The 27267-nt window shown below is 35.5% G+C and overlaps 3 protein-coding genes across 5 annotated transcripts in view; 1 reads left to right on the top strand and 2 right to left on the bottom strand.

Moving 5' to 3' along the window:
- The window catches only part of LOC141404561 (uncharacterized), a 31937-nt gene extending 17542 nt beyond the window's left edge, over positions 1–14395 (bottom strand). The window contains exons 1-2 of the mRNA XM_073988026.1: positions 13746–14395; positions 13511–13668 (exon numbers count right to left, since the gene is read on the bottom strand). Coding sequence (XP_073844127.1) covers positions 13511–13668; positions 13746–13845 — 258 coding nt within the window. The 5' untranslated portion in view covers positions 13846–14395. The remainder of the gene's footprint in view (positions 1–13510; positions 13669–13745) is intronic.
- A 4772-nt stretch (positions 14396–19167) lies between these two features.
- Positions 19168–23392, top strand: Srp72 (signal recognition particle 72). The gene is made up of 3 exons (XM_073987995.1): positions 19168–19437; positions 21319–23047; positions 23114–23392. Exons 1-3 carry the CDS (start codon positions 19326–19328, stop codon positions 23244–23246), a joined length of 1974 nt encoding a protein of 657 aa, XP_073844096.1. The 5' UTR covers positions 19168–19325; the 3' UTR covers positions 23247–23392.
- On the bottom strand, positions 23286–25390 carry Pus1 (Pseudouridine synthase 1). Of its 3 annotated transcripts, none has more exons than XM_073988016.1 (4): positions 25149–25390; positions 24317–24802; positions 23983–24253; positions 23286–23918 (listed from the first exon to the last, which is right to left on the bottom strand). In XM_073988016.1, exons 2-4 carry the CDS (start codon positions 24738–24740, stop codon positions 23393–23395), a joined length of 1221 nt encoding a protein of 406 aa, XP_073844117.1. In that variant the 5' UTR covers positions 24741–24802; positions 25149–25390; the 3' UTR covers positions 23286–23392. The 3 variants fall into 3 exon arrangements, with proteins under 3 accessions (XP_073844117.1, XP_073844109.1, XP_073844102.1); XM_073988008.1 differs by having other exon boundaries at positions 24317–24769; positions 25145–25280; XM_073988001.1 differs by having other exon boundaries at positions 25145–25278.
- Between the last annotated feature and the right edge of the window lie 1877 nt (positions 25391–27267).

The following is a 27267-nucleotide window of genomic DNA, read 5'->3' as shown; positions in this document are numbered from 1 at the left end:
GAGGTATCGTTATATGGGGACTATACCGAACGGTGGACCTATCTTGACAATTTTTAGTGGAGCAATTTCGCGGCCACTGGGAACCTCAAATGTAAAATTTCAGCTGGTTTGGGCAACAAATGCGGCTAAGATCCTTAAAATACCTTAAATCGGGAGGTACCGTTATATGGGGGCTATACCAAAACTTGAACCGATATAGCCCATCTTCGAACTTGATCTTCCGACGGCTAAAAAATGGTATTCCCCAATTTTCAGCGAAATCGGTCAACAAATGCGACCTGTATGTTGCGAACGGACGGACGGACGGACATGCATAAATCGACTCAGAAAGTGATTCTATGTATATCCCTAGAAGGAACTATGGGTCTATCTCGCTTCCTTTTGTATGTTACATACAAATGCACTAACACATAATACCCCTTACCACATAGTGGTGTAGGGTATAAAAATTTGTTTTTCCGCCATGCGTCAAAGATTTTTTTAAAAAAAAAGTCACTCGCTTAAGTACAGTCTTTTATATGTGTAATAATAAAAAAAACATATGAAGATCGGATAATACGTTTTCAAGCTACAGTGGGCGCCGCATTCAAAAATGTATATCTCAGCTTTTTTTTCCAATTGGCTCCAAATGTTTTGCAACAATACAAATGTTTTGCTAATAAAAAAATTGTCGATTTTGTAAATAGGTAAAAATGCTTTGACAACGGGTCGGTGAAAATTACATGCTTAGGATACGAATACCAAGAAATCCCTATTTGTTAAGCAAATAGAAGTTTTGGAAGTTTGTGGTTCTAATTATTCTACTGACACACACCAAACAATACTATAATCCTTCTTAAACACATAAATACATCTGTCAAGGTAAACACGAGTGTTTTTTGCCAATTAAAGATCCGGACGATGCAGCTGCCGCAATCTAATTGTGTTATTATTCCTTATACCTTTAACCAATATTTTATAAAGTAAGCGAACATCCAATGCAGTTGAAGAAAAAGTTCTGCTTAAACCAACCAATGAAGGTATCCCCAAGAATATATGGTTTTGTAGATGGAACCAGATCAATCAAACCACTTCTACTAACGCCGGTAATAACCACCGAAAGTAATTAGATTTCAAATATGGAAAGTGTATCTTAGGCAAATTATCAAATACAAACAATAGCTACTGTAACAATGCATGTTAGACCGGGAAACTGTTTTAGAGACCCAATTTTGAAAACTTATCAAAAAATGGCAGCCTCAAGTTTTTTTGGGATTTGTTTTTGTAAAAATATTTACAAAATCTTCATCGAAACGTAAAACAAGACATTGTTTATCTTAGTGAAACTGTGTAGCTCCCGCAGTTCAATAACTCTTTGTGGTTTTTTATACATTATATAGCCCTAATCACATATAGCATATGTACGAGCACACAATAAACATCAATATTGTTTATCTTTTCTTATCGTTTTATGATAAATACACATTGTAAAGCCAGGGATTTGTCATCGTTTGCATTCTGTGTCAATATAAGAAGTCATTGGTTAAAAAACAAATACGAGCCTTGGAAAAGGCTAACAACATTTCGGAAAGAAAAATAAAGAAGACAACAAAAAAATGAAAGTGAGATTAAGCTGAATCACTTTTCAAATGAACAGTAAAACACATGTCAACAACACCGGACATAACTCCCTAAATTATAACACATATCAACGGACAAAATTGAAATTGCTTGTCCGTCGTTACGTCACGGCTCCAACAAAACTGGAAGAATAGGGTCATTATCGAAAGAATTAAGGAAATGGATATTAAATCACTCTATACATCCACAGAATAATAGAATTTGTAAGCTTGCTTTTGTTGGGTGCCACCGTGGTGCAATGGTATGAACACCCGCCTTGCACACATAAGGTCGTGGGTTCGATTCCCCGGCCAGGCAACATCAAAACACTTTTCAACGGTGGCAAAATACCCCTCAGTAATGTTGGCGACATTTCCTGAGTACTTCAGCCAAAAGTGGTGTCTTAGACACGCCGTTCGGACTCGGCGATAAACTGTAGGTCCCATATCATTGAGCTAATATGAATGGGGGTGCACTCATTGATATGAGAGAAGTCTCCCTTGTCCCTTATGGGATGTTTGTGGAACAATTATATATAAGCTTGCTTTGTATTGATATTGAATAAATAAATAAAAACAGTAGGGTCATTATCGAAAGAATTAAGGAAATGGAAATTAAAGCATTATTACTAAGACTACTAAAAACTGTAGTGCCGGAGGTTAATGAAGGAGTGGTCCTAAATATTGGGACATTTCGGTTTCAATATTTCAGTAAGTATTGGCTTCACCTAGACAAAAAATTTTATTTTGTACGAATGATCAACACGATTGGAGAAGTGGCATTAAAATTGATTAAAGCGCAAAGGTCTTGATCGGCGCAGAATTTTATAGAGCTTTTGGGCCATTATGTCGGGAAGAATAGACTTGCCCACAAAATAAATTATATCAATGTAATCAGCATCACAAGGACTGCCTTCGATGGAAATTTTAATACATACAATTTTAAACTCCACTTAAGCGGAAAAAAGAGTTATCCGATATAGAAAAATAGTAAGATTTTTAAAGTTTGTATCAATGTAATTTATTGTGCCCACAATTTCTATGTAAACAGGACCAAAAGTAGTGCCAAAAAATGAGATAAAAATTTCAAAACAATTCTCGAACAGCCATTAAACTGCACTTATGCCAATATTTTGAACTATTGTGAGGAAGAATCGGAAGAGGTTGTTCGATATAGTCCATAATAGAAATTGACTGAATTAAATGTTTGGAAGAAATATTATAATGTACAAAGTGCCCAGGGTATTTTAGTTAGTTACCATAGGACTCTTTAGAGATTTTGAACTATTAGGTCAGGAAGCATGAACTTGCCCACGAACAACATTGTATATAAACAGGACTACAAGCAGTACTTTCGCTGAAAAATTCAAAACGATCCTTAAGCAGGTCTTACCCCCTGTTCGTATATATTCGTAATAATTTGAGCATCCATAGCTCAGCCCCTAGATGACATACATACCTTATTCTTCGTAGGCATGTTCTATATATCATTCAAAAATCAGCGTTCCACATTTGGCCTAGCGCGAGTAAATCGATCTACAAAATTTGACAATTCGTGTGAGAACAATAAATTTTTTTACAAAAATAGGGGGTTAAACTGCACGTAAGCGAAAATTTTGAACTTTAGTGTGGGAGAAGATGTTTTCCGATATAGACTTTGAAGTTAATGTACGTTTGGAAGAATTAAAGGACTATATATATCCTGTGGGCAGGTGCAAATCTCGTGCATGAGAGCAAAATTTTCTTTAAAATTGTAGTTTTTTCCCAAGTAGGTGACCTTTCAACGTGGGTATCTCGGAAGCTAGAACGAATAAAACAAGTGAGCAAATTATATCGTCACCATAAATGCCGGAAGACGTAACCCACAAAAATAAAACTTTACAGGAGAAGCAAAAAACGTTATAAAATGAAAACGGTGTTATAAAATATCGAAAAATTTTAGTATCGTGTTTTAAGACAGAGAAGAAATATATTTTTTGAAAAAAATTAAATTTTTTTCCAGAATGTTAGAAGCTTACGTCTTTTGGTATTGTATTTTTCTGAAATACTAAAAGACGTAACCTACAATTTATTGAGTATACATTTGAAGAAACTAGTACAAATGAAAAATTATAAACCAATTAGGACTGGTTTATTGGCCTACGTGGTTAAGCGAACTTTAAACTAGCCATCTGACGGTGTTGGGTTCAATTCCCAGGCTTGACGTTGATATTTCAATGGACCACAATTAGGTGAACTGTTTATTCCAACCATCACTATAATTACTTATAATTTCAATTGTATTAGACGATATTAAATCTGGAATATTATATTTATTGTTGTATTTAAGTCAATTTATGGACAAAATATAGTTCATATAAATTAAGTGATCTGTAACAGTTTAAATGTAAATTTTAATTGTCATAAGGAATGTTGTCATAAAAGTAATGACAATCACTTGGAATTAAGCGTTTTAAGTCTTGCAGGTGTTGGAATTTCTTTTTTGAGACTTTTAGCCTTTGTGTGTACATCTGAGAAGGATCCACTGCCTCAAAATTTTTGGAACTTCTCTATGGTAGATTATACTGCTAGGATCAAAAGCCAATGCTCGCAGTGACTGTAGGATTTCCTGTCTTTTTGTATAATCCAAACCAATACAGAAAATTTGCGTTTTTGTCCTTTGGACCTATTCGATTATTACAATCAGTTGATCTCTATTAAACCATGGGTTGGTTGACCAGACCATCTTTTGCAAAGTTACAGCCTAATCGTATCCGTCTTTAATGAATACATCTTTGTACTAGAACGACGTGAATTTTGACCACATACACGTTTTCGTATCAACGTCTCAAATTTTGAACATTTCCGTTCGTTCTTTCTCTTCGAAAAATGAACAATATCGGGACGAGCATTGCCTTCCGAATAACCACTTCCTTTTGTCCGGTTAACATATTGTTTTCCATATGTGCGTTTTAGATGTTTATTTAAATCAGGGCATAGGTCTTCTGTCATAATCTTCAATTATGGATTTTTTCTGTAAGACCAGTAAAAACCGTCTAAAGTCAAAGTTATTACTTTAAAAATTAACTAAAAGAATGGTCTTTGCGATTTTTGAAAAAAAGCTACCATTCTTGAGATATGGTAACCTAAGAGTCAAATTACACATATGGAGAAATAAGCTGAGTAAAAGCCAAACTGTTAAAGTAACTACACCATGTGATAGGTATTTCCATAAGCTTTCATACCTTACCCATTTTGTAGTAATCGGTTCAGTAGAACTGGGTCTAACCCGGTTTTGAACCTGGACTTTCGGGTCAAATAACCGTTTAACCGAATCCGCCCCCGTGGAAATTATACATTAACTCAATAAGCCCTCCCTCTGACATTATAATTGCTGCAAATATCAAAGAATACATTGTTTGTACTGCTGTTTAGTTTTGAAATAATGTGGGTTACGCCTTTTGTGTTCTATGAAAATTACAGTATGCTGTTACGTCTATTGGCATTTCTTGAATAGGATCGTTATTTTTAAACGTAGAAGCTTGAAATTTTGCCAGAGCATGTATTTTAGCTTAATATATCAGATTCCACCAAAAAACGAATTTCCATATCCATGTCGGTTACGTCTTCCGGCATTTATGGTGACGATATACCCTACACCACTGCCCCATAAGCTTTTCACTGGTAAACATTTCTTTTAGAGAATATAATCCGACTGCCACCAAACATAATATGCCTCCTTCCCTCTGGAACCCACATAAGCAACGAAAATTTCGTGGACATCCGATCAAAATTGCGACCAGTAGCGTGATTGCAAAAAAATGGAAGAATTGGATGCATTACCGACTATTGTGGTATCACCCCTGTTTGACCACCTTCGCCAATCTACTTTACACCAATGTAAAGGTATTATTTTCTTCTTTGCCGTTGAAATACACCTACTAGAAACCGATATATTCACAAAGAATAAAACTTTGAATTTGTCTCCAAATGAGTTTTTCCCTATTCCGGCCCCTAAATGTTATCCTACTATCTCCAAAATCAGTAGGCATCTTCCTTTGTGGGGCCCCCATCAACCACCAAAATTTCGTGACTATCCGATCAAAATTCCAACCTGTAGCGGGATTACAAAAAATGGAAAAATTGAATATATTACTGACTTTTGCGATATCTCGGTTGTTTACCCACTTACACCAACATACTTTGCATCAATAAAAATGAGATCTTTTCTTCTTTCATTCCTTTTGGAATACTCCTACCAGAAGCGGAGATATTCGCATAAGAAAAAAACGTTGACTTTTCTCCAGATAAGCTTTTTGCTTATTCCGACTCCTAAATATTATCCGACCATCACCATACTTAATAGGCTTCTTCCTCTGTGGGACCCGCATCAACTCCCAAAAAATTCGTGACGATCCGATCAAAATTGGGTGATTACAAAAAAATCGGAAAATGGGATGAATTACCGACTATTGCTATATCTCCGTTATTTGGCAACCTACGCCAACCTATTTTGCGTCATTGTAAAGGTGGGATATTCTACTTTCATAGTCAGGCTTGGCTTTTGGAAGCTCTCCAACCAAAACTGATATTCGTCATTATAATTTAAAACGCAAAAATGAAAAGTTGGGTTGTATTAGCGACTATTGCGACATCTTCGTTGTTTGTCCACCTACGACAACCTACATCGTTGTAAAGGTGATATAGTTTTTGCTTTTGATATACCCTTATGGATGCGGAAATATCTCTTTGAAATAAAACGTTGCCTTTTTCTCAAAATAAGTTTTTTTGCCCATTCCGACCCCTGAATAATATCCGACCATCACCAAAATCAATATGCTTCTTCCCCTCCGGGACTCTCATCAACACCCAAAATTTGGTAACGATCCGATCAAAATTGCGACCTGTAACGTGATTGCAAGGTTTAGATGAACAGACGGACGGACACACATAGCCAGATCGGCTCAGCTCGTCGAGACATTCATTTTGGTATATATATAAGTATGGGTCTACGACCATTATTTCGATGCATTACAAACTTTTTGGCTAAAACCAACTTATAATACCCTCTCCACATAGTGGTGTAGGGTATAAAAATGAAATTGAGATTAAGCTGAATCATTTTGGGTTTGGAACAGTAAGGTCATTATCGAAAGAATTAAGGAAATGGAAATTAAAGCATTGTAACTAAGACTACTAAAAACTGTAGTGCGGGGGGTTATTTATTATTTCAGGAAGTATTGTCTTCACCTAGACAAACTTTTAATGTTGTAAAAATGATCGACACGATTCGAGAAGTGGCATTAAAATTGATTAAAGCTCAAAGGTCTTGGTCGCCGTAAAATTTTATAGAGCTTTTGGGCCATTATGTTGGGAAGAATAGACTTGTCCACAAAATAAATTATATCGTTGTAATCAGCATCACAATGACTGCCTTCGATGGAAATTTTTATACATTCTATAAACAGTCTTTAAATAAACTCCACTTAAGCGGAAAAAAAGAGTTGTCCGATATAGAGAAATAGTAAGATTTTAAAGGTTGTATCAATGTCATTTATTGTGCCCACCATTTCTATGTAAACAGGACCAAGAGTAGTGCCAAAAAAAGAGATAAACATTTCAAAACAATTCTCGAACAGCCATTAAACTGCACTTATGCCAATATTTTGAACTATTGTGAGGAAGAATCGGAAGAGGTTGTTCGATATAGTCCATAATAGAAATTGACTGAATTAAATGTTTGGAAGAAATATTATAATGTACAAAGTGCCCAGGGTATTTTAGTTAGTTACCATAGGACTCTTTAGAGATTTTGAACTATTAGGTCAGGAAGCATGAACTTGCCCACGAACAACATTGTATATAAACAGGACTACAAGCAGTACTTTCGCTGAAAAATTCAAAACGATCCTTAAGCAGGTCTTACCCCCTGTTTTTGTAACTATTTTTTGTTCGTATATATTCGTAATAATTTGAGCATCCATAGCTCAGCCCCTAGATGACATACATACCTTATTCTTCGTAGGCATGTTCTATATATCATTCAAAAATCAGCGTTCAACATTTGGCCTAGCGCGAGTAAATCGATCTACAAAATTTGACAATTCGTGTGAGAACAATAAATTTTTTTACAAAAATAGGGGGTTAAACTGCACGTAAGCGAAAATTTTGAACTTTAGTGTGGGAGAAGATGTTTTCCGATATAGACTTTGAAGTTAATGTACGTTTGGAAGAATTAAAGAACTATATATATCCTGTGGGCAGGTGCAAATCTCGTGCATGGGAGCAAAATTTTCTTTTAAATTGTAGTTTTTTCCCAAGTAGGTGACCTTTCAACGTGGGTATCTCGGAAGCTAGAACGAATAAAACAAGTGAGCAAAGGATATACCCTACACCACTGCCCCATAAGCTTTTCACTGGTAAACATTTCTTTTAGAGAATATAATCCGACTGCCACCAAACATAATATGCCTCCTTCCCTCTGGAACCCACATAAGCAACGAAAATTTCGTGGACATCCGATCAAAATTGCGACCTGTAGCGTGATTGCAAAAAAATGGAAGAATTGGATGCATTACCGACTATTGTGGTATCTCCCTTGTTTGACCACCTTCGCCAACCGACTTTACACCAATGTAAAGGTAATATTTTTTTCTTTGCCGTTGAAATACACCTACTAGAAACCGATATATTCACAAAGAATAAAACTTTGAATTTGTCTCCAAATGAGTTTTTCCCTATTCCGGCCCCTAAATGTTATCCTACTATCTCCAAAATCAGTAGGCATCTTCCTCTGTGGGGCCCCCATCAACCCCCAAAATTTCGTGACTATCCGATCAAAATTCCAACCTGTAGCGGGATTACAAAAAATGGAAAAATTGAATATATTACTGACTTTTGCGATATCTCGGTTGTTTACCCACTTACACCAACATACTTTGCATCAATATAAAGATCTTTTCTTCTTTCATTCCTTTTGGAATACTCCTACCAGAAGCGGAGATATTCGCATAAGAAAACAAGTGAGCCAAGGCTATAGTCGGGTCGGGGCCGACTATGTGATACCCTACACCACTACCCCTGTTCATAACCTTTTGACTAATAAAATTAAAAATATTAAAATTGGGATAGCTTGGGATAGCTTTTTTGCAACGCATTTAAGTGCATCGACAGTACAACCCAAATAAAAAATGGAAAAGTGGGATGTATACCAACCATCAATAGGCTTCTTTCCCTGTTAGACCCCGATCAAAATTTCGACTGTTGCGATATCTCTGTTGTTTGACCACCTATGACAACCTACTTCACATCGTTGTAAAGGTGATATTTTCTACTTTCCTTGCCAGGTTTTGCTTTCGATATACTTCTTACAGAAGAGAGATATTCATTTTGAAATAAAACGTTGGCCTTTTTTCCAAATAATTTTTTTGTCCCATTCCGACCCCCGAGTAATATCCGACCATTATCAAAAATCAACAGGTTTTTTCCTCTGTGGGACCCCCAATAACACCCAAAATTTCGTGACGATTCAGTTAAAATTGCGACCTGTAGCGTGATTTCCAAAAAAGTGGAAAAATGGGATGCATTACCGACTATTGCGATATCTTATTATTTGGATACCTACGCCTACCTGCCTTACATCATTGTAATGATGGAGTTTTTTACTTTCATTGTCAGACTTTGCTTTTGGAAGGTCCCGAATCAAAGCTTTGATATTCGTCATTATTATAAAAATCGAAAAAATGAAAAGTTGTGTTCTTTGTGGCTTTTGTGATATCTTCGTTGTTTGACCACCTACAACAAAATACGTAACATCGTTGCAAAGGTGATATTTTCTACTTTCATTAGCAGGTTTTGCTTTTGATATACCCTTTTTAGAAGCGGAGATATTCGCTTTGAAATAAAACGTTGACTTTTTCTCCAAATAAGTTTTTTGCCCGTTCCGACCCCTGATTATTATCCGACCATCACCAAAATCAATAGGCTTCTTTCTCTGTAGGATCCCCATTAGCCCCCAAAATTACGTGACGATCCGATCAAAATTGCAACCTGTAGCGTTATTAAAAAAAATGAAAAATGGGATGTATTGCCGACTATTGTGATATCTCCGTTATGTGGCCACCTACGCCAACCTACTTTGCATCACTGTAAAGATGGGATTTTCTACTTCCATAGTCAGACTTTGTTTTTGGAAGATCCCCAACCGAAGCTGTGATATTCGCCATTATTATTAAAATCGCAAAAATAAAAAGTTGGGTTCTATTAGCGGCTATTGCGATATATTCGATATATTCTTGGGATGTATTACCGACTATTGAGATATCTCCGTTATTTGGTCACCTACGCCGACCTAGTTTACATCATTGTAAAGATGGGATCTTCCACTTTCATAGCCAGGCTTTGCTTTTGGAAAGTCCCCAACCAAAGCTGTGATATTCGTCATTATAATTAAAATCGCAAAAATGAAAATTTGGGTTTTATTTGGGACTATTGTGATATCTTCGTTGTTTGATCACCTACGAGAACCTACTTTACATCATTATAAAGGTAATATTTTCTACTTTTATTGTCATGTTTTGCTTTTGGTATACCCCGTATAGAAGCTGAGATATTAGCTTTGGAAAAAAACGTTGTCTTTTTATCCACATAAGTTTTTTGCCTATTCCGACCCCTAAATATTATCCGACCATCACCAAAATCAATAGGTTTCTTCCCCTCCGGGACCCCCATCAACATCCAACATTTCGTGACGATCCGATCAAAATTGCGACCTGTAGCGTGATTACAAGGTTTAGATGGACAGACGGACAGACGGACGGACTGACGGACTGACGGACGGACACACATAGCCAGATCGACTCAGCTCGTCGAGACATTCATTTTGGTATATATAAGTATGGGTCTTCGACCATTATTTCGATGCGTTACAAACTTTTTGGCCAAAACCAACTTATAATACCCTCTCCACATAGTGGTGTAGGGTATAAAAACGTTGCCTTTTCTCCAGATAAGCTTTTTGCTTATTCCGACTCCTAAATATTATCCGACCATCACCATACTTAATAGGCTTCTTCCTCTGTGGGACCCGCGTCAACTCCCAAAAAATTCGTGACGATCCGATCAAAATTGGGTGATTACAAAAAAATCGGAAAATGGGATGAATTACCGACTATTGCTATATCTCCGTTATTTGGCAACCTACGCCAACCTACTTTGCGTCATTGTAAAGGTGGGATATTCTACTTTCATAGTCAGGCTTGGCTTTTGGAAGCTCTCCAACCAAAACTTATAATTTAAAACGCAAAAATGAAAAGTTGGGTTGTATTAGCGACTATTGCGACATCTTCGTTGTTTGTCTACCTACGACAACCTACATCGTTGTAAAGGTGATATTTTCTACTTTCATTAGCAGTTTTTGCTTTTGATATACCCTTATGGATGCGGAAATATCTCTTTGAAATAAAACGTTGCCTTTTTCTCAAAATAAGTTTTTTTGCCCATTCCGACCCCTGAAAAATATCCGACCATCACCAAAATCAATATGCTTCTTCCCCTCCGGGACTCTCATCAACACCCAAAATTTGGTGACGATCCGATCAAAATTGCGACCTGTAACGTGATTGCAAGGTTTAGATGAACAGACGGACGGACACACATAGCCAGATCGGCTCAGCTCGTCGAGACATTCATTTTGGTATATATATGTAAGTATGGGTCTACGACCATTATTTCGATGCGTTACAAACTTTTTCGCCAAAACCAACTTATAATACCCTCCCCACATAGTGGTGTAGGGTATAAAAAGCCGACCAAAAATTCAGAAAGAGTTACGCGAAAACCCTAGATATCTCAATATTCCATAGGTGATATCTCCAATAGTCAAAAATGGTGTATGGAATACTTAAGCATGACATCGTCGATATACATTCCCTCAATTTTCTACACATGATTAGCTTCAGCCCAATTTCATTTTTTTCATCTGCGGCGGTCCTTTACAGAGTTGGGTTTATGCCTTCATATTTATAAGTTGGCATCATTCTACAAACCCTCCGGGGACTTTCCTGGATTACACAAATTTCCTCCTTTCCAACAGTGTTTAAATATCTTCACTACATCTGAATCACTTTTGTCAGGAGGTACCCGAAGGAATTGACCGATATAGATAACATTCGAACCAAACCCATGTCTGGAAGAAATATTGCAATGTGCAAGGTTTGGACCAAATCGGTTACACCCTTTGAGAGTTGTCGTGCAAACTATGTCAAAGAAAAAATCTGAACTTTTATGGGGGCGGTTCGACTACCGTTATCTAAGTTTTGAAAAAAGGAACATTTGTGAAAAATCATTTTTGAATTTATCGCGGATTAAAAGATTTAATGCTTTTTACGGATATTTTCCAAATCAATTATAGACTGACACCGTATTCAAGGAATCAGATGTTCACACTCCAAGGTATCGCTGGCTCCATGCTTGAATACCAAAGGGCACCAGCTAAGAATGCATAATACCCTCAGGAATATCGAAATGCTTATAAAGAAAAGAAAACGAAATTTGTACATCGAGAGGAAGAATAAATATTTTAGGTCAAATAACAAAGTCCGAGAAAAAATTAAACACATGTAAATCAAGTAGAATATGACCCAGAATGAACTTTCACAATTTTACCAAAAAATAAAAAAAGAAAGCAAGTATTGACAGGAAGTATTTTATAAATCTTTTGTATCATATAGTATGGGCGTTGAAGAAATCGGAAAAATAGTCCCATATTAAGTGTATACCTAGGACAACAATGTGTAAAGGGAGCCCTGTTCAAGACCATATATAACTACAGTATGTATCAAATAATTAGCATATTTTCAACGAAAATATCCAAAATATGGAACGTCGCATCAATCCATTATATTTAGGAGAAACGACATCCATCGAAAATTCACAAAACACCACTCCCTCCAATGTGTTTCAAGCCCTGACGGAGTTTGCCATTTCTGCGAAATTGTTACGATTGTGCATGATAAGCGTAACTGATACAATTACATAAATTATTTAATTCGATTTTGGAATTTGTTCATTTTATTGGGTATTTTTTTAAAGTTATTTTCGATCGACATCCCTACTATAAAATTCTTCACGTATTTACTTATCAAAAGCAAATGTTACCAACAATAGTACTAGCTTTCACAACCCAATTAAGCGACAATAATGAGTCACAATTTGTTTATCAACAAAACAAAAAGAATAACAAAGTAATACTAAACGCAAAGCGGCTCTGGATCTAATATTATGTTATGTGAGTGTAAAGTAAACCAACAAAGAGTAGCTTCGAGATTTATTTACTTTCCCGCTAACATGCAGAAATGGATAAGCGAAACTTCAAAGATTGCAGTTCTATTATATTTATAGCACAAACAATGCGACGGGAAAACTTTGGCGCCGTTGAAAAATTTATGTTTTATAATCAAATTCATTAATTTGTACACCTCGTTGGCACAAATAATAACTAAACAATAATATGCACACACATATCCACAATCCAATATAATAGATCTGTCTTGATGTAACTCTATAAAATATTCATACACACCTACATTAAATAATTTTGTGTAATTCTATAAAACGATCGATTGCATATACATACATACTTCTTTTTTTTTTTTTTTTTTTTGTTGGAAGCCCTCAGAGTAACATATTAGGATACCCTAGTGAAGAGTCTAATATAGAAGTAAATACATGAATCGAAAAATAAATCTATGTTTAAAAAATATCACCTCCAAGACTACTGGTTTTCTTTGCCACAGGTCGATTTTAATGTCTAGGCTTAACTAAAATTCCGACAATAGCTAACTTTAATGACGAAATGGAGTACTGCTGCACTTCCTCTTATATTTATACGTTTAATTTTATATGCTATTCAAAAATAATCTAAAACAACTTACACCATAATGCTGGGGATTGGCATCATCCCTCCATGTGTAACGATATTCATCTGTTGGTGATATTTTTCCCTTTTCATCGTATAGTGTGGCTGTAAAATTGACCGTAGATCCCACTAGTGCTGATGATGAACTCTGGATTTCAACATAGCTCGCATCCGCTAAAAATAAGAATTGTTATCAGAATGAGACTCTTGGTGAATATTTGCAAAGGGGCGTTTTGTTTTTTTTTACATACCAACACCACAGCCACTCCACAAAATGACGCAGTATATGAAAAGTTTTACAAAGAAATGCAAATGACAATATGACGACTGCTGCCGCTTGAAAACCTGCATGATTGTGTTTTTCCAAATCAATGAATGATATGGGTTGTTGGAAGTGCGGGTGGAAGAGGTATTACTTTCAAATGGGAATTTTATTTTTCGTTTTTCTTCCCGTTTATCACGTTGCAACTACCACCACAGCGGCACTTTCACAATTGCTAGTTTTCTTAGGATAAATAATTTTGCTTGATATTTATTTTATACATTGCAAATATTATTTGTTTTGACTTTTTTCTTAGTATGCAATTCTTTTTTTAACGATTTGTTGATTTGTAGAATAATTAATTTGTTTTGTAATATTTTCCACCTCCTCGACAACTACTTTTTCCTTTGTAATTTTGGACAACGTTGATGTTTATTAATTATATTGGTTGGTTAAATTTTTATGAATTTAATTTCCAGAATTATAACGCAATTTCATTTTTTTCCTTAACAATTTACACAAAACAAAAAAATTTGTGTTGTAGAAATTCGTACTGCTTCTTCTTCTTCTTCAGCGTAGAATTCAGAAAATGATAGCAAATCATGAATGCACCACAAATCAAATCGTCAAATGAAATCCAATCGATTTCAGATGAGTAGAGTTGTACAATCTAGTTCATTTGAAAGATCTAGTTCAATAGGTCAGCTCTTTAAACTGAACTAGGTCAGTAATCTAGTTCATAGTTCACTGTCCAGTTCAATCATTCGGATAAAAATCGTTCACCGGCGGCTCTTAATCGGTCGTTTGATGAAAACGCATACATACACCAAATACAAACAAACAAAAGGCTAATATAAGTTAACTACTCCATAACAAAAATATTACATTTACATAGTTTTATTGCATTCTTAAAGAAAGATTAATTCATTTTAGAAAAAAAAACATCCTTCATTTAGGTGGCAGGCAAAAAATCTTATGTTGTGTGTGTGTGTGTAGAAATTGTCATTGCTAAAAAGCTTTGTGCGTGTGTGTTTCTTTTTATGTTTTCCCTTTTTTTCTATCCAAAAAGGCAGATTCATTAGGTAATCGATTCGACATATTGTAATATGTTATATCTCTATGTTTTTGTAGAAATCTTCATTTTCGGACTGCTATTCCATGTACCTTAATCCAAAACGTAAACAATCTGATCACATTACGAATGCATCCCTTAACATAGACGACGACGTCACTTTATGTATTTGTGAACGACTTGTTGAACTAGATTGTGAATCGTTCGTTGATTGTACGGTCACCGACTGATTATAGTTCAGTGAACTATTGAACTATCATGATCTATATCGACTGATCTAGTTCAAACGCTCTTTTCAATGAATCGTTCAATTGAACTAGGTCGTTCATGAACTATACAACTCTACAGATGAGTTTTCATTTGACGTATACACAAAGGAATTGACAGATGAAATCGAGTGGATTTCGTAAATGTAAACATAAGCTGTGTTCCAGAACTAAAAAGTTTTTACAATTTTTACGACTTTTACACATTTTACTCGAAAAAGCGTTCCCCTACACAAAAAAGTTGTAAAATGTTCACTTCTCTTTAAACAAAAATGGCGCTGAATGACGCTCTCTTTAAAAACTTTTTACACGACAAATTTGGGCGAGTAAAAAAATAGTAACATGGTTGCCGGCGTCTGATTGGCTGATACGCCGACATTGACATTTGTTCCAGTTTTTTTGACGTATTTTCCATTTTTCCGTTCCCGAACTATTTCAAAAAACTTGTGTGTGAGAACAAATTTTTTGCAGTTCTCTCTTTTACGAGTTTTAATATTAAAAAGTACGGGAACGAAGCTATAACATATTCAAAATTGTGCGATGCTACATGGTACAAATACTTAGGTAGATGCCTCAGCCCAGCTGATCGGATCTAAAACGTCAAAAAACTAGGAATTCGCCATGAAAAATCAAAACAAAAACCATATGATTCGGTAAGTAAGAGATAGCATGTGTTCACTTCACTGTACAACATGGTACAATTAGAAAGGTAGATGCCTCAGCCCAGCTGATCGAATCTAAAACGTCAAAAAACTATGAATTCGCCATGAAAAATCAAAGCAAAAAACCATATGATTCGGTAAGTAAGAGATAGCATGTCTACACTTTATAGACAAACACAAGCGATAAAAAGAGACAACAAGAGACCATTTGGCGAAAATTTTGACAGTTTACATTACAAAAAAAGTTGCTTTGTTGTAGCAATTCGCCGATGCATCTACCTTTCTTATTGTACCATGCTGTACAAACACAAGCGATAAAAAGAGACAACAAGAAACCATTCGGCGAAAATTTTGACAGTTTACATTACAAAAAAAGTTGCTTTGTTGTAGCAATTCGCCGATGTTTCTACCTAAGTAATTGTACCATGCATGCGATGCTATGTGTTCAGGGATGCCAGATAAGTTTGGTCGAAAATCGGCACTTTTCGGGTGCCAAAATCGGCAAAAAATTTTCAAAATCGGCAAAAAATCGGCAAATTAAATAACGTTTATTTCAGTTCAAATTATTGCTATATTTAATAAGCAAAAGTTAAAAAATAACATTTTAAGTGCAACAAAACAATTAACAAGTCATAAACCATGGCAATAATTCAAAATATGTATGAATATAAATGGTTTTACCATATGCATATGTAGTATATACATATTTATAAGTACGTGTATGTATATAAGAAATCAATATACATATTTTCAATTCAGTCAAGCTAAACAAAACCTATACAAATATTGTCTTAAGAGGTTATTAATAAGGTGATTGTTTTTATAGCCTCAGTATTTATGCTAACGAGGGTATATAAACTTTCATACGGACAAAATGTGCCTCATCGAAATAATGGTTTTAGACCCCAAGTATGGTTGGACGAAATGTGTTTCAGACAATTTGGAGTCGATTTAGCAATGTCCGCCCGTCTGTCTGTCTGGCTGACTGGTGCGCACGATAACTCTCGAACGGATGAGCCGATTTTTCCAAGGTTTGGCTTTCGTAATATTTTGTCCAAACTTAGTTTAAGTTCGAAGATGGGCAATATCGGTCCACTCCTTCAGGTACCTCTCCCACAAAAGTCCAAAAATGTTCGGATAAATTGTACGCGCGATAACTCTTGAAAGGAGTGACTGATTTAGTCGATTTAGTACTTTACACATCCTAATATGTCTACAAGATATAGATTAGGTACGAATATGGACTCTATTTGTCAATTCCTTCGGGTACCTCCCACACTAAATTTCGTATAAGTTTACTTTAAGACCTGAGGCCCAATTCCGTTTCTATGAAAATGTAAAATGAAAACTTTTACAAAGGAGAAAACTGTCAAATGAAAAAAATTATAAAGGAAATATTTTTCATTTAAAATTTTCATAGAACAAGAATCCAGCCCCTGCTCTCGAATCACTTCGATTTTGGTTGAAACAATTTGAATAGGCTGCCTCCATTACAACGGTAAAAGCTTTTTCAGGGGCATGTCCATACTTCTTGAGAATATAGCCCGAGAGTTGTAAAAACCCCTATGGCACCAAATGTAGTGGCTGCAGAGCACGATAGTTCTCGAACTGATCAACCGATTCCAAAAATTATACGATGACCCACTTAAATGACTAGTGGGCAATGAACGGAAAGAAACAAAACGATTCCCGTACCAATCACACAACGCCACAAACCTTTCAGCTTCTCTGAATCGTTTCATTCTCACAACCAAAACAAAAACACAAACTTTTCAACGTAAAAAGATGGAAACCGTACGATTGGTGAAATGTAACTTCGGCAATGCTTTGCCAAGTTGTTTCATTCACCACCGAAACGACAAGTATTTTTGGGAAACGTTTGCCGTGCGTTATGGTCAATGACACACTCAGACACACACACACACATGTGATTGCTTAACAACCCTATAAGTTAGCATCAGCATACCACAGTGAATTTTATCAACCACCAAACGTTTTTGATTTATTCACATGTGTTAAGTACTATTTAGTTTTCTATCTGTTGTTGTGGAGTTGAGTACTTTTCGCTTTTCGTTTTGTTCGTACTCACGAATGTAAACAAAACGAAACTAAACAGCGAGTTCGGCCAACGAGGGTTATGTTTCGTTTTGTATTGTTCCTATGGAAAATACGAAACGAAACGATTGGAAATTTTATTTAAAGTATTTTTACGTACTCTGCTAGTGGGCGCGATATCTATCGAAAAGATATAACTCTCAAAATAAAATCCACTTCCCTAATGGACTATGTCCATTCCTTTAAGTACCACCTCCACAACACTTTTGAATTTAAGTTTTAATCCACATTTTTCGGAAAGTCTAAATGTCTAAAAATGGCCACATAATTCTGAAAAGACCTTAAAAACATTCGATCTGTCCGTAGAAGAAAGTTTCAATTCACATAGGCTGAGGGTATACCTCTGTCAGCAAAGCCGACTGACACTTTCTTACTAGTTGTATTGGAATTTTGAAATGTTGGTTTACAATTAAATTCAATTTCTGTAATAAATATTTGAATTAAAGTTTTGTAACAAATCATTTTTAATGACAACATTATATCAGTTAGACTTATTTAATTTTATGTAGTCTTTAGTAAAGAGAATTCCTTCCATCGAGTCCCTAACTAATCGATCTCGGCACTTGTTTTTATTTAAATTTACTTGGCTAGAAATTCTTTCCACATTTGCTGAAGAATGTGGCAAGTTTTTAATTATTTCCACTAACCCACTTTTCGACAATTTGGTTTTTTGAACAATTACCTTGACGTATATACTGAAGTACACGTTATGGTAATCAAGAAAATTCAAACTGTTTTTATGAAATGTTAAAAAAATGTTATTATTATTAATCAAACTACTCTTGACGATATAGTTGTCTTTGTTATTGTACCAAATTAGTTCTAGCAACCACAATTTTCATACAAAATGGAAATTTTATGTGAACAAGTTGCCTTAACTAAAAATCGGCATTTTAGGGGTAAAAATCGGCAAATCGGCATTTCTATTTTTTTGGACTAAAAATCGGCAAAATGCCGATAAATCGGCAAATCTGGCATCACTGTATGTGTTATCCATGGCACAATTAGGAAGGTAGATGCATCAGCCCAGCTGATCGAATCTAAAACGTCAAAAAACTAGGAATTCGCCATGAAAAATCAAAACAAATAACCATATGATTGGGTAAGTAAGAGATAGCATGTCATCACTTTAAAGACAAACACAAGCGATAAAAAGAGACAACAAGAGACCATTCGGCGAAAATTTTGACAGTTTACATTACAAAAAAAGTTGCTTTGTTGTAGCAATTCGCCGATGCATCTACCTTCCTAATTGTATCATGGTGTTATCACATCAATTCATCTCACACAAAGTTTGAAAAAGAGTTGGCCACCCTGTTATTTTTGACAGCAACTCGTACATTGCCACGAAAACACGACGACAGCAAGACGAAGAAAGTGCTGCTAATTTTTGTATTTAATTGTTTTTAATAAAATAATTATTTGAAAAGCGCAAGTGAAAATAGACATTTAAAATGTCTAAAGATGCAAACCCCAAGGAGTCCATCATTAAGGCTGCATATGCTGATGTGAACAAGTTTGGTCAGAATGGAGAGTTTGACAAGGCAATGAAGGCTGTAAATAGGAGTGAGTAAAGTCTAGTTTCTTATGAGGGAGGTTACGAGGTCACATTGTTAATGGCATATCGAGATACATACAGTTAGTCAACTATATTATTGCAAACGATGAATCGTTAAACATTTAGATTTTTAATTAGGAATTACTACAAGAAATTCTTTGAATAATGTTGGGTTTTTTGTACGTATCTGTTGATTTACCTGTTAATGACAACATCCAGCCAAAAAATGCAAAAATCAGTAGTAAATTACAAAAACAGCGGACAAAAAGTATAGGTACCTGGTTTTTGTGGTGTCAACTAAATAATTGCAAAATGAATGAATGTGCAATAAAATCGTGGGATTTTCACAGCGATTTTTTTCGGTTAAGGATTTTTATGATTTTATGGTATGTGGACATGTAAACCCATAATTTTTTATCATAAAGTAATTGTTCTGTGTGTAACATAGGCGGTATATTCAGAAAAAGAGAAACTCAGGTAAACGGATTTCGGAAAATATGCTATATTTGGTCTTTTCCAATATAATAATGGTAAATCCGCCAGAGAAATCGCTAAAATCACCTCTCATAAGCTGATAACTATATGTAACATCATATACCGCACGGAGAGAGAAGGCAGGTTCAAACTAAGGACGTCACATTGTAGGCCAAAAGTAGTAACTCCACGAATTGGCAGGAGACTGATTAAAGAAATTGACGAAAGACCCCAAATCAGCACCAGATAATTGCTTTTTCTAATCAAAATAGAATTTGGAGTAAGTGTTTCACATGGAGAAGTCAGAAAAGTGCTACATAACAACAAGCCTTGATCATGAGTGACTAGGTAAAAAAATATTGCCCTCCTAGCACAACATATAGAAACTATTCAGACTTGTTACAGACAACTTTTCATGTCATCTTAAGTATTGGGATGACGTTATATTTTCTGATAAGACTAAAAGTATGTTGTACTATCACGATGGGCCTCAAAAAGTACTGCGAAACCCCTTTATAGCCATGGAAAACAAGAATTTAATACATACCGCAATGTTCGGAAAACTGTCTATTATGGTATTGGGTTGTATACCAAGCAGTGACGTTGGTGACATCCAGATTTTGAAGGAAACAATGACAGAGTAAGCTTATTTACGTATTTTAAACATTATTTATCAAAAAACGTCAAGAAATTTGGACCTGTTGACCCTAAAAATGCAAACAAATTGCAATATGAATACTACCAAGACAACGACCCTACGCATAAATCGTATTTATGTAGGACTTGGTTGTTATACAACTGCACCAACGTCATTGACACCCCAGTCCAAAGCCTAAATATTAACCCAACATCGACAATTCATGGGTACATGGAAAAATGTCGGGAATAGGTCGCCCACTAACCTGGGGGACTAAATAAAATTCAATAAAGAAGAATGGTTAAAAAATACCATTGGAATATGACATTCCGAAACATATTTATTAAATTCAGATACGTTTACAAGCTGTTTTTGATGCCAAATGTGGGCACAGGAAATATTAAAACCAACTTTTCGAAAAATACCGTGAAAAACTGAAAAGTCGTGAATTTTGCAATTCTTTAGTTGACAGTGCAAATAATGAGTTGTACTCATTTTTGTTAAGTTTAAGAAAATGTTTAGTGAAATTTAGCTACTTTTTATTTTATTATATTAATAAACATGTGTAAGAATTGTATTGTTAACAAAAATATTAATAATGATATTTATTTATACCAATAACATGATGTTTTATTTAAAATTTTGTAATAATTTTGGTTTTGCAATAATATAGTTGACTAACTGTATAATGAATATAATGAATGCTGCACAACAACAACTTCAGCCTTTTCCGTAACCTTCCTATTTTATAATATGTACTAATATTATTCTTTTTTAGTTCTCGGTGTTGCTCCCGATGACCAGACAGCCTTGCACTGCAAAGTCATCTGCCTGATTCAAATCTCCAAATTCGAGGAAGCAGTGAAGTTTATTGACAAAAATAAACTGTCTTCCAGTTTGATTTTTGAAAAAGCTTATTGCGAATATCGCTTGAATAAACCAGAGAATGCATTAAAGATTATCGATGATGCCCGTCTGCCTTCATTACCACCTAATCTCAAGGAATTGCGCACCCAAGTTTTGTATCGTCTGGAACGTTACGAAGAATGTTTCGAATCCTACAAGGAAATCATTAAGAATACCAATGATGATTATGAAGATGAAAGGCGCACCAATTTAAGTGCCGTTGCTGCCAATTTGGCCTTGGATGAAACTAAAGACATTCCCGATATACCAGAGGAAACTTATGAACAACATTTCAATGGTTCATGCATTTTATCAAATCGCCAAAAGTATGCTGAGGCTGAAAAGAAACTGCGTGTCAGTGAAAAATTGTGCCGTGAGACCTTGGAAGAGGATGGTGCCTCGGAGGAAGAGATACGTGAGGAATTGGATGTTATTCGCGTTCAGATTGCCTATTGCATGCAAATGCAAGGTAAAACCAAGGAAGCTGCTGCTATTTACGCTGAGGTCTTGAAAAATAAGCCCAAGGATCCAGCATTGGTTGCTGTGGCCAGCAACAATTCGGTTGCCATAAACAAGGATCAACATGTTTTCGATTCGAAGAAGAAAATACGTTCCGCCTTGTCGGAGGCATGTGAACACAAGTTGACTTCTCGCCAAAAGAAGGCCATTGCTTTGAACAATTGTCTCTTGGCATTGTTTACCAATTCTAGTGAACAAGTCCAACAGTTCTGCAGCAAATTGGCTAATCAATATCCAGATTTGGAATTCCAAACTGTGTTGATTAAGGCCACCCAACTGGCCAAGGATAAGAAACAAAAGGAAGCAATTGATTTGTTGCAGAAATATGCTGTCAACACCAAGGATAAGGATCAGGCATTTGCCACCAAATTTGCTATTATTCAATTGATGTTGTCCCAAGGTGATCGCAAAGGAGCTGTTGAAGTTTTCCTATCATTGGGTGAAAACAAATATAAACCTGGTATTGTATCGGCTTTGGTGACCCTGTACTTGGGTCTCAATAACAAACCAGCTGCCTCCGAACTTTTGAAAACGGCCGTAGATTGGTATAAGAAGAATAATGTCAGCAGTGCTGATTTATCGGATATGTGGCGTCAAGCTGCAGAATACCATTTGCGTGGTGGTGCCACTGAAACGGCTGCCAGCTCTTTGGAAGAGTTGCTTAAATTGAAACCTAATGATATGAAAGTACTTGCTCAATTAGTTATTGCCTATGCCCAATTTAATCCCAAAAAGGCTTTGGAGGTTAGCAAGAAATTACCTAAATTAGAGACCTTGACAACTGCCTCTGAAATTGATGCCTTGGAATCGGCCAATTGGGTAATGTCAACTAAGGCAGCCAAGAAATCAGCCAATGCCAAGATTGAAATGTCTCCCGGCACCCCAGTTGTTGAGCGTAAGAAGAGCAACAGGCGTAAGCGTAAAGGTAAATTGCCCAAGAACTATAATGCTGAGGTGCCACCAGATCCCGAGAGATGGTTGCCCAAATATGAACGTACTGGTTATCGCAAGAAGCGTGATCGCCGTACCAAAGAAGTTATCAAGGGTTCTCAGGGCATGTCATCCCAAGCTGCTGAGCAATAGTAAGTTAAAGTTTTTTTTTATATTTTAAGCAATGTTGTAAAATATGTTGTTTTTTTTTCTTTTAGTGACATGTCGAATCGTGCAAATTTGGGTAAGAATTCTCCTGCCACGCCTGTCTATCAAGAACCCACACCAGGACCTCGCCAACAACATCGCAAGGGTGGCCACAAAAAGAAGAAGGGCGGTAACCGTTTCTAAACCTACAAGTCAAGAAAACAATTGAATCTTCGACTGGCATACATTTCACGACCATGTCCTAATGCATGTGTGTTCAAAATTTGTTTTTATTTTACTACTTTTTTATGAATAAAGTAAGATTGTGCATTTTTGTGGAACCCACATAATTACTCCTCGTTGTCATCATCATTTTTGTTAGATTTATCGGTGGTAGTTGTTTTTGCATTGTCTTCCTCTTTTCTGGCATCATAGGAATGTAACGGTAATGTTTCCAACCATTCCAATAATGGTTTTTGTTCACATTCCGTCCGGTAGATTGTGTCAAAGATTTTTGTCTCTATGAATTGTTTCACTTCAGGCTCCTGTTTTTCCCATGTCAAGGGGTTGTGTATGCCATCTTGGCCATAGCGTTCATTATAACGTTCATAGTGTACGGTATCTAACACCAGACCCAAGCCTGGTGCCATTGGTAAATCTAAACGTTCCTCTCCTAGAGCTTTTTCCAATGTTGTTGTTGTGGTGTGGCCACGAACAATGGCAATGGTAAGACCAACCATTTTACGAATTTGATGTAGCATGAAACTCTGGCCTTTTACTTTGACCGTAATAAACTCCACACCTTGAGGACTCAAGAAGGGTTCGGTACATGTAAACGACATAATGAATCGTTTGGCAGATGGGTCCAAAAAGTTCCTGAAAACGGTTTGATAAATAAGTTTTTCAAAGCTTACAGTAAATGAAGTTGTGTTGAATTTACTTCCGACTTGTAAAGTTATGGAAATTCTTAGTTCCCTCAAATAATTGCAAAACTTCCTGGGCCTTTTTTACTCTTTCTGGCGATAAGCGGAATTTCTCAAACTCTGTTTTTTCATTAAAATCTGCAAATGCTATGCTGGGCATTGTATAGGTATAGGTGCGAGCATTACACTGATCTTTGGCATTGAATCCCTTGGTGACTCTTTCAATTCCAAATAAACGTATTTGCTCGGGAAGATCCTTGTTAAGGGCTTCAATATCCAATTCTTCAGCTAGAAAAAAATGTTGCTGTGAAAAAAGTACAACCTACACCACTTACAAACACACAAACTTACGCAATTTCATGGAACACACTTGACGGGCAGCCGAAACACCTTTGTCTGTTCTTGCCGCCCTTTGAAACATACACGACTGTGCCTGTTCAAAACTTTCATCTGTTATCCATTTATTTTTATGCATTGCTTTAAATAATTCCTCTTCAATGGTTGCCATGCCGGGATTACGTTGCATTCCAAAATAGTTTGCGCCCGAATAGGATAATAATATTGCAGTCTTTTTTCTTTTCACTCTATCCGCAGGATTGAAAGGGACACGCTTTTCATCACCTTTCTCCTCATCTTCAGTCTTCCAGTCAACCCATTTACGACGCTTTAAATTACGTTTCAATTTCTTCATTTCCTTTGTTGTTTCTATGGCCTCTTCTTTGTCCTTTTTTCTTTGTTCCTGTTGCTGTTCCAATATATCCAAAGCCTCCGACATTGCGACGGTAAAACTTTTGTTACGCGTTACTGAAATATGATGATCCAAGAGTTTTAGGCGTTCTATGAACGATTAATGAAAATTAAAGATTAATAGATGTTCAAATACGAAGACATATTGGAACAAATTTCCTATACAGACAATTAGTAGAAAAAATACAATCTCAAGTTTTCTTAAGTAGGATTTAGGACTTTCTCCTATGGACAGGAGCAAATAGCTACGCTAACTATTTTTTTTTTAAATCGTAACATTTTCTAAGTTAGCAAGTATAACAAAAGTACAACAAAAGAAATACATGGTTGGAATCGGCATGACACAACATGAAACACTATCTGTGGTCATTTTTTCACAATTTTCTGCGGTGGGTCGGTAAAAGGAAATTTAAGCGGACATTCGCATAATACCTGCCTTTAAACTTCTTAAAAATCCGCTAATCAATATCATCACTCGTAAACAGAACTTTTTTAATTCAACAATTTTAAAAATTACACGTGTTTGATGTTTTCTCCCTTGGATTTTAAAAGACGAATGACATATGAAAAGTATAGAAAGAACGAGTGAAAAAAATCGTAATATATTTGTTTAGAATGAGAAACAAAACAAACAGTAGATAACAGCTGGTAATGGGGTGCCTTTATTTCTGACGTTCTGACAGTTAATTTCCGCAACGTTATAGTACGGTTACACCATGGTACAATAATACAGGTAGCATTATCATGCCAGCTGATGGTAACATAATGTGTCAATTGCATTGAATTAATGTCAAATTTTGACATCTTATGTTACCAACAATTGCCGATGCGGCTACCTGTGTATTTGTACCATGGGTTACACTACAGCTTTTTGCCGGCTTAACCCACTTCATGAGGATTTATTGCTTAATCTGGTCAAATCTGACCAGATTTGCCATACAAAAATTAAATCCTCTCACGACTGGGTTTATTTTAAATCCGGCACAAATCGACCAAAAATACAGTGTTGTATTCGGTATTTGTGCAAAAAAATCCAACTCTACTCAAAAAGTACCAAAAGTTGCAACTGTTTTTGCAACAGAGTTTGTCGTGTTTTACACGTTTACGAATGGTCGCATGAGATTTTATAGAGTTAATCATGGTATAAGTAAAGAGGTAGATTTAAATGAAAAAAAATCTATAGAACCCTTGTCTTTCCTGAATTCCTAAAACTTCAAAATTAAGCAACAAGTGGGTTTGTTTACAATGCATTTTTTGAGCATTTTATAAAAAACGCGAAAAATGAATGAAGTGTTAAGTTTTCTTTACATAATCGAGTTGTGAATATGATAAAATTATTGTTTCAATGCAAATCTGACGAATTTCTTCCATACAAATGGTCTAAAAACAATATTCAAAATCGTTGAATTCTATTGTTTTTTAAAATTGTTTGTCATATTATTCAAACACCACACACACATACACAGTTTGTTTATATTGTTTTGAAGTTTTAGGAATACTCGAATGAAAAAATTTAAATTGACATAAAGCTTTGGCTAACCTTTCTTATTAAACCATGGAGTTAATAAATCTAAAGATATTTGAAAATCATAAAATTATTTGTTTTTTTACATTAGACACTTTTTTAACAAAAAGTACGCTTGATACCATGATACAAAAATGTATCCCTGTGTGTAAAATATACTAATATGAGCAAAGAGGGGACGATATCTCATACGAGAAATTGTAAAAGTGTAAAACACGACTTTATTAGTTATTTTGTATGTATACGTAAACAAACATCAGCTGACAGTTTATATCCTCGAAAAGCTAAGTGTAACCAGCAAAGATTAACCCACTGGATCTATTAAACCCAGTGGGTTAACCTTCAATAGTGTAACCGGGGTATTAGGATGTATCGAAAACTAGTAAAATTAAAATAATGCTTGGTTTACATTTACGAAATCCACCCGATTTCAACTGTCAACTCCATTGCTTAAACGTCAAATGAAATCGAATGGATTTCAGATGAGTTTTCATTTGACGTATACGCAAAGGAATTGACAGTTGAAATCGAGTGGATTTCGTAAATGTAAACCAAGCATAATACTTTTGCTAATAGCATGGTACAAGTAGGTTTGAATGAAAACAGTCCATTGAGCCCTGTTTTTCCTGAATTCATAAAACGTCAAAATTTCTAAACACAAAAGCAACAAGTGGTTTTGTTTATAATACGTTTTTAGCATTTTATAAAAAACGCGAAAAATGAATGAAGTGTCAAGGTTTCTCCACATAATTGAATTGTGGATATTATGAAATGATTGTTTTTAAAATTGTTTGGCATATTTTTCAAACAATACATACACATACGACTGGGTTTATTTTAAATCCGGCACAAATCCACCAAAAATACAGTGTTGTATTCGGTATTTGTGCAAAAAAATCCAACTCTACTCAAAAAGTACCAAAAGTTGCAACTGTTTTTGGAACAGAGTTTGTCGTGTTTTACACGTTTACGAATGGTCGCATGAGATTTTATAGAGTTAATAAATCTAAAGTTATTTGAAAATCATAAA

The sequence above is a fragment of the Musca autumnalis genome, unplaced genomic scaffold, assembly GCF_047663935.1.
Source record: "Musca autumnalis isolate F117 unplaced genomic scaffold, ASM4766393v1 scaffold_1, whole genome shotgun sequence".
Lineage (NCBI taxonomy): Eukaryota > Metazoa > Arthropoda > Insecta > Diptera > Muscidae > Musca > Musca autumnalis.
Note: the sequence above shows the minus strand (reverse complement) of the source record. Positions and strands in the feature narration are given on the sequence as shown.

Excerpts from the sequence above, each read along its gene's own strand:
- Srp72 (XM_073987995.1), top strand. The coding sequence starts at position 19,326 with ATGTCTAAAGATGCAAACCCCAAGGAGTCCATCATTAAGGCTGCATAT. Across the intron at positions 19,438-21,318 it reads AATGAAGGCTGTAAATAGGA|TTCTCGGTGTTGCTCCCGAT; the intron begins GTGAGTAAAGTC and ends ATTCTTTTTTAG. Across the intron at positions 23,048-23,113 it reads TCCCAAGCTGCTGAGCAATA|TGACATGTCGAATCGTGCAA; the intron begins GTAAGTTAAAGT and ends TTTTTCTTTTAG.
- Pus1 (XM_073988001.1), bottom strand. The coding sequence starts at position 25,184 with ATGATATTGATTAGCGGATTTTTAAGAAGTTTAAAGGCAG. Across the intron at positions 24,803-25,144 it reads TTTAAGAAGTTTAAAGGCAG|AACGCCTAAAACTCTTGGAT; the intron begins GTATTATGCGAA and ends AATCGTTCATAG. Across the intron at positions 23,919-23,982 it reads CATAACTTTACAAGTCGGAA|GAACTTTTTGGACCCATCTG; the intron begins GTAAATTCAACA and ends AACCGTTTTCAG.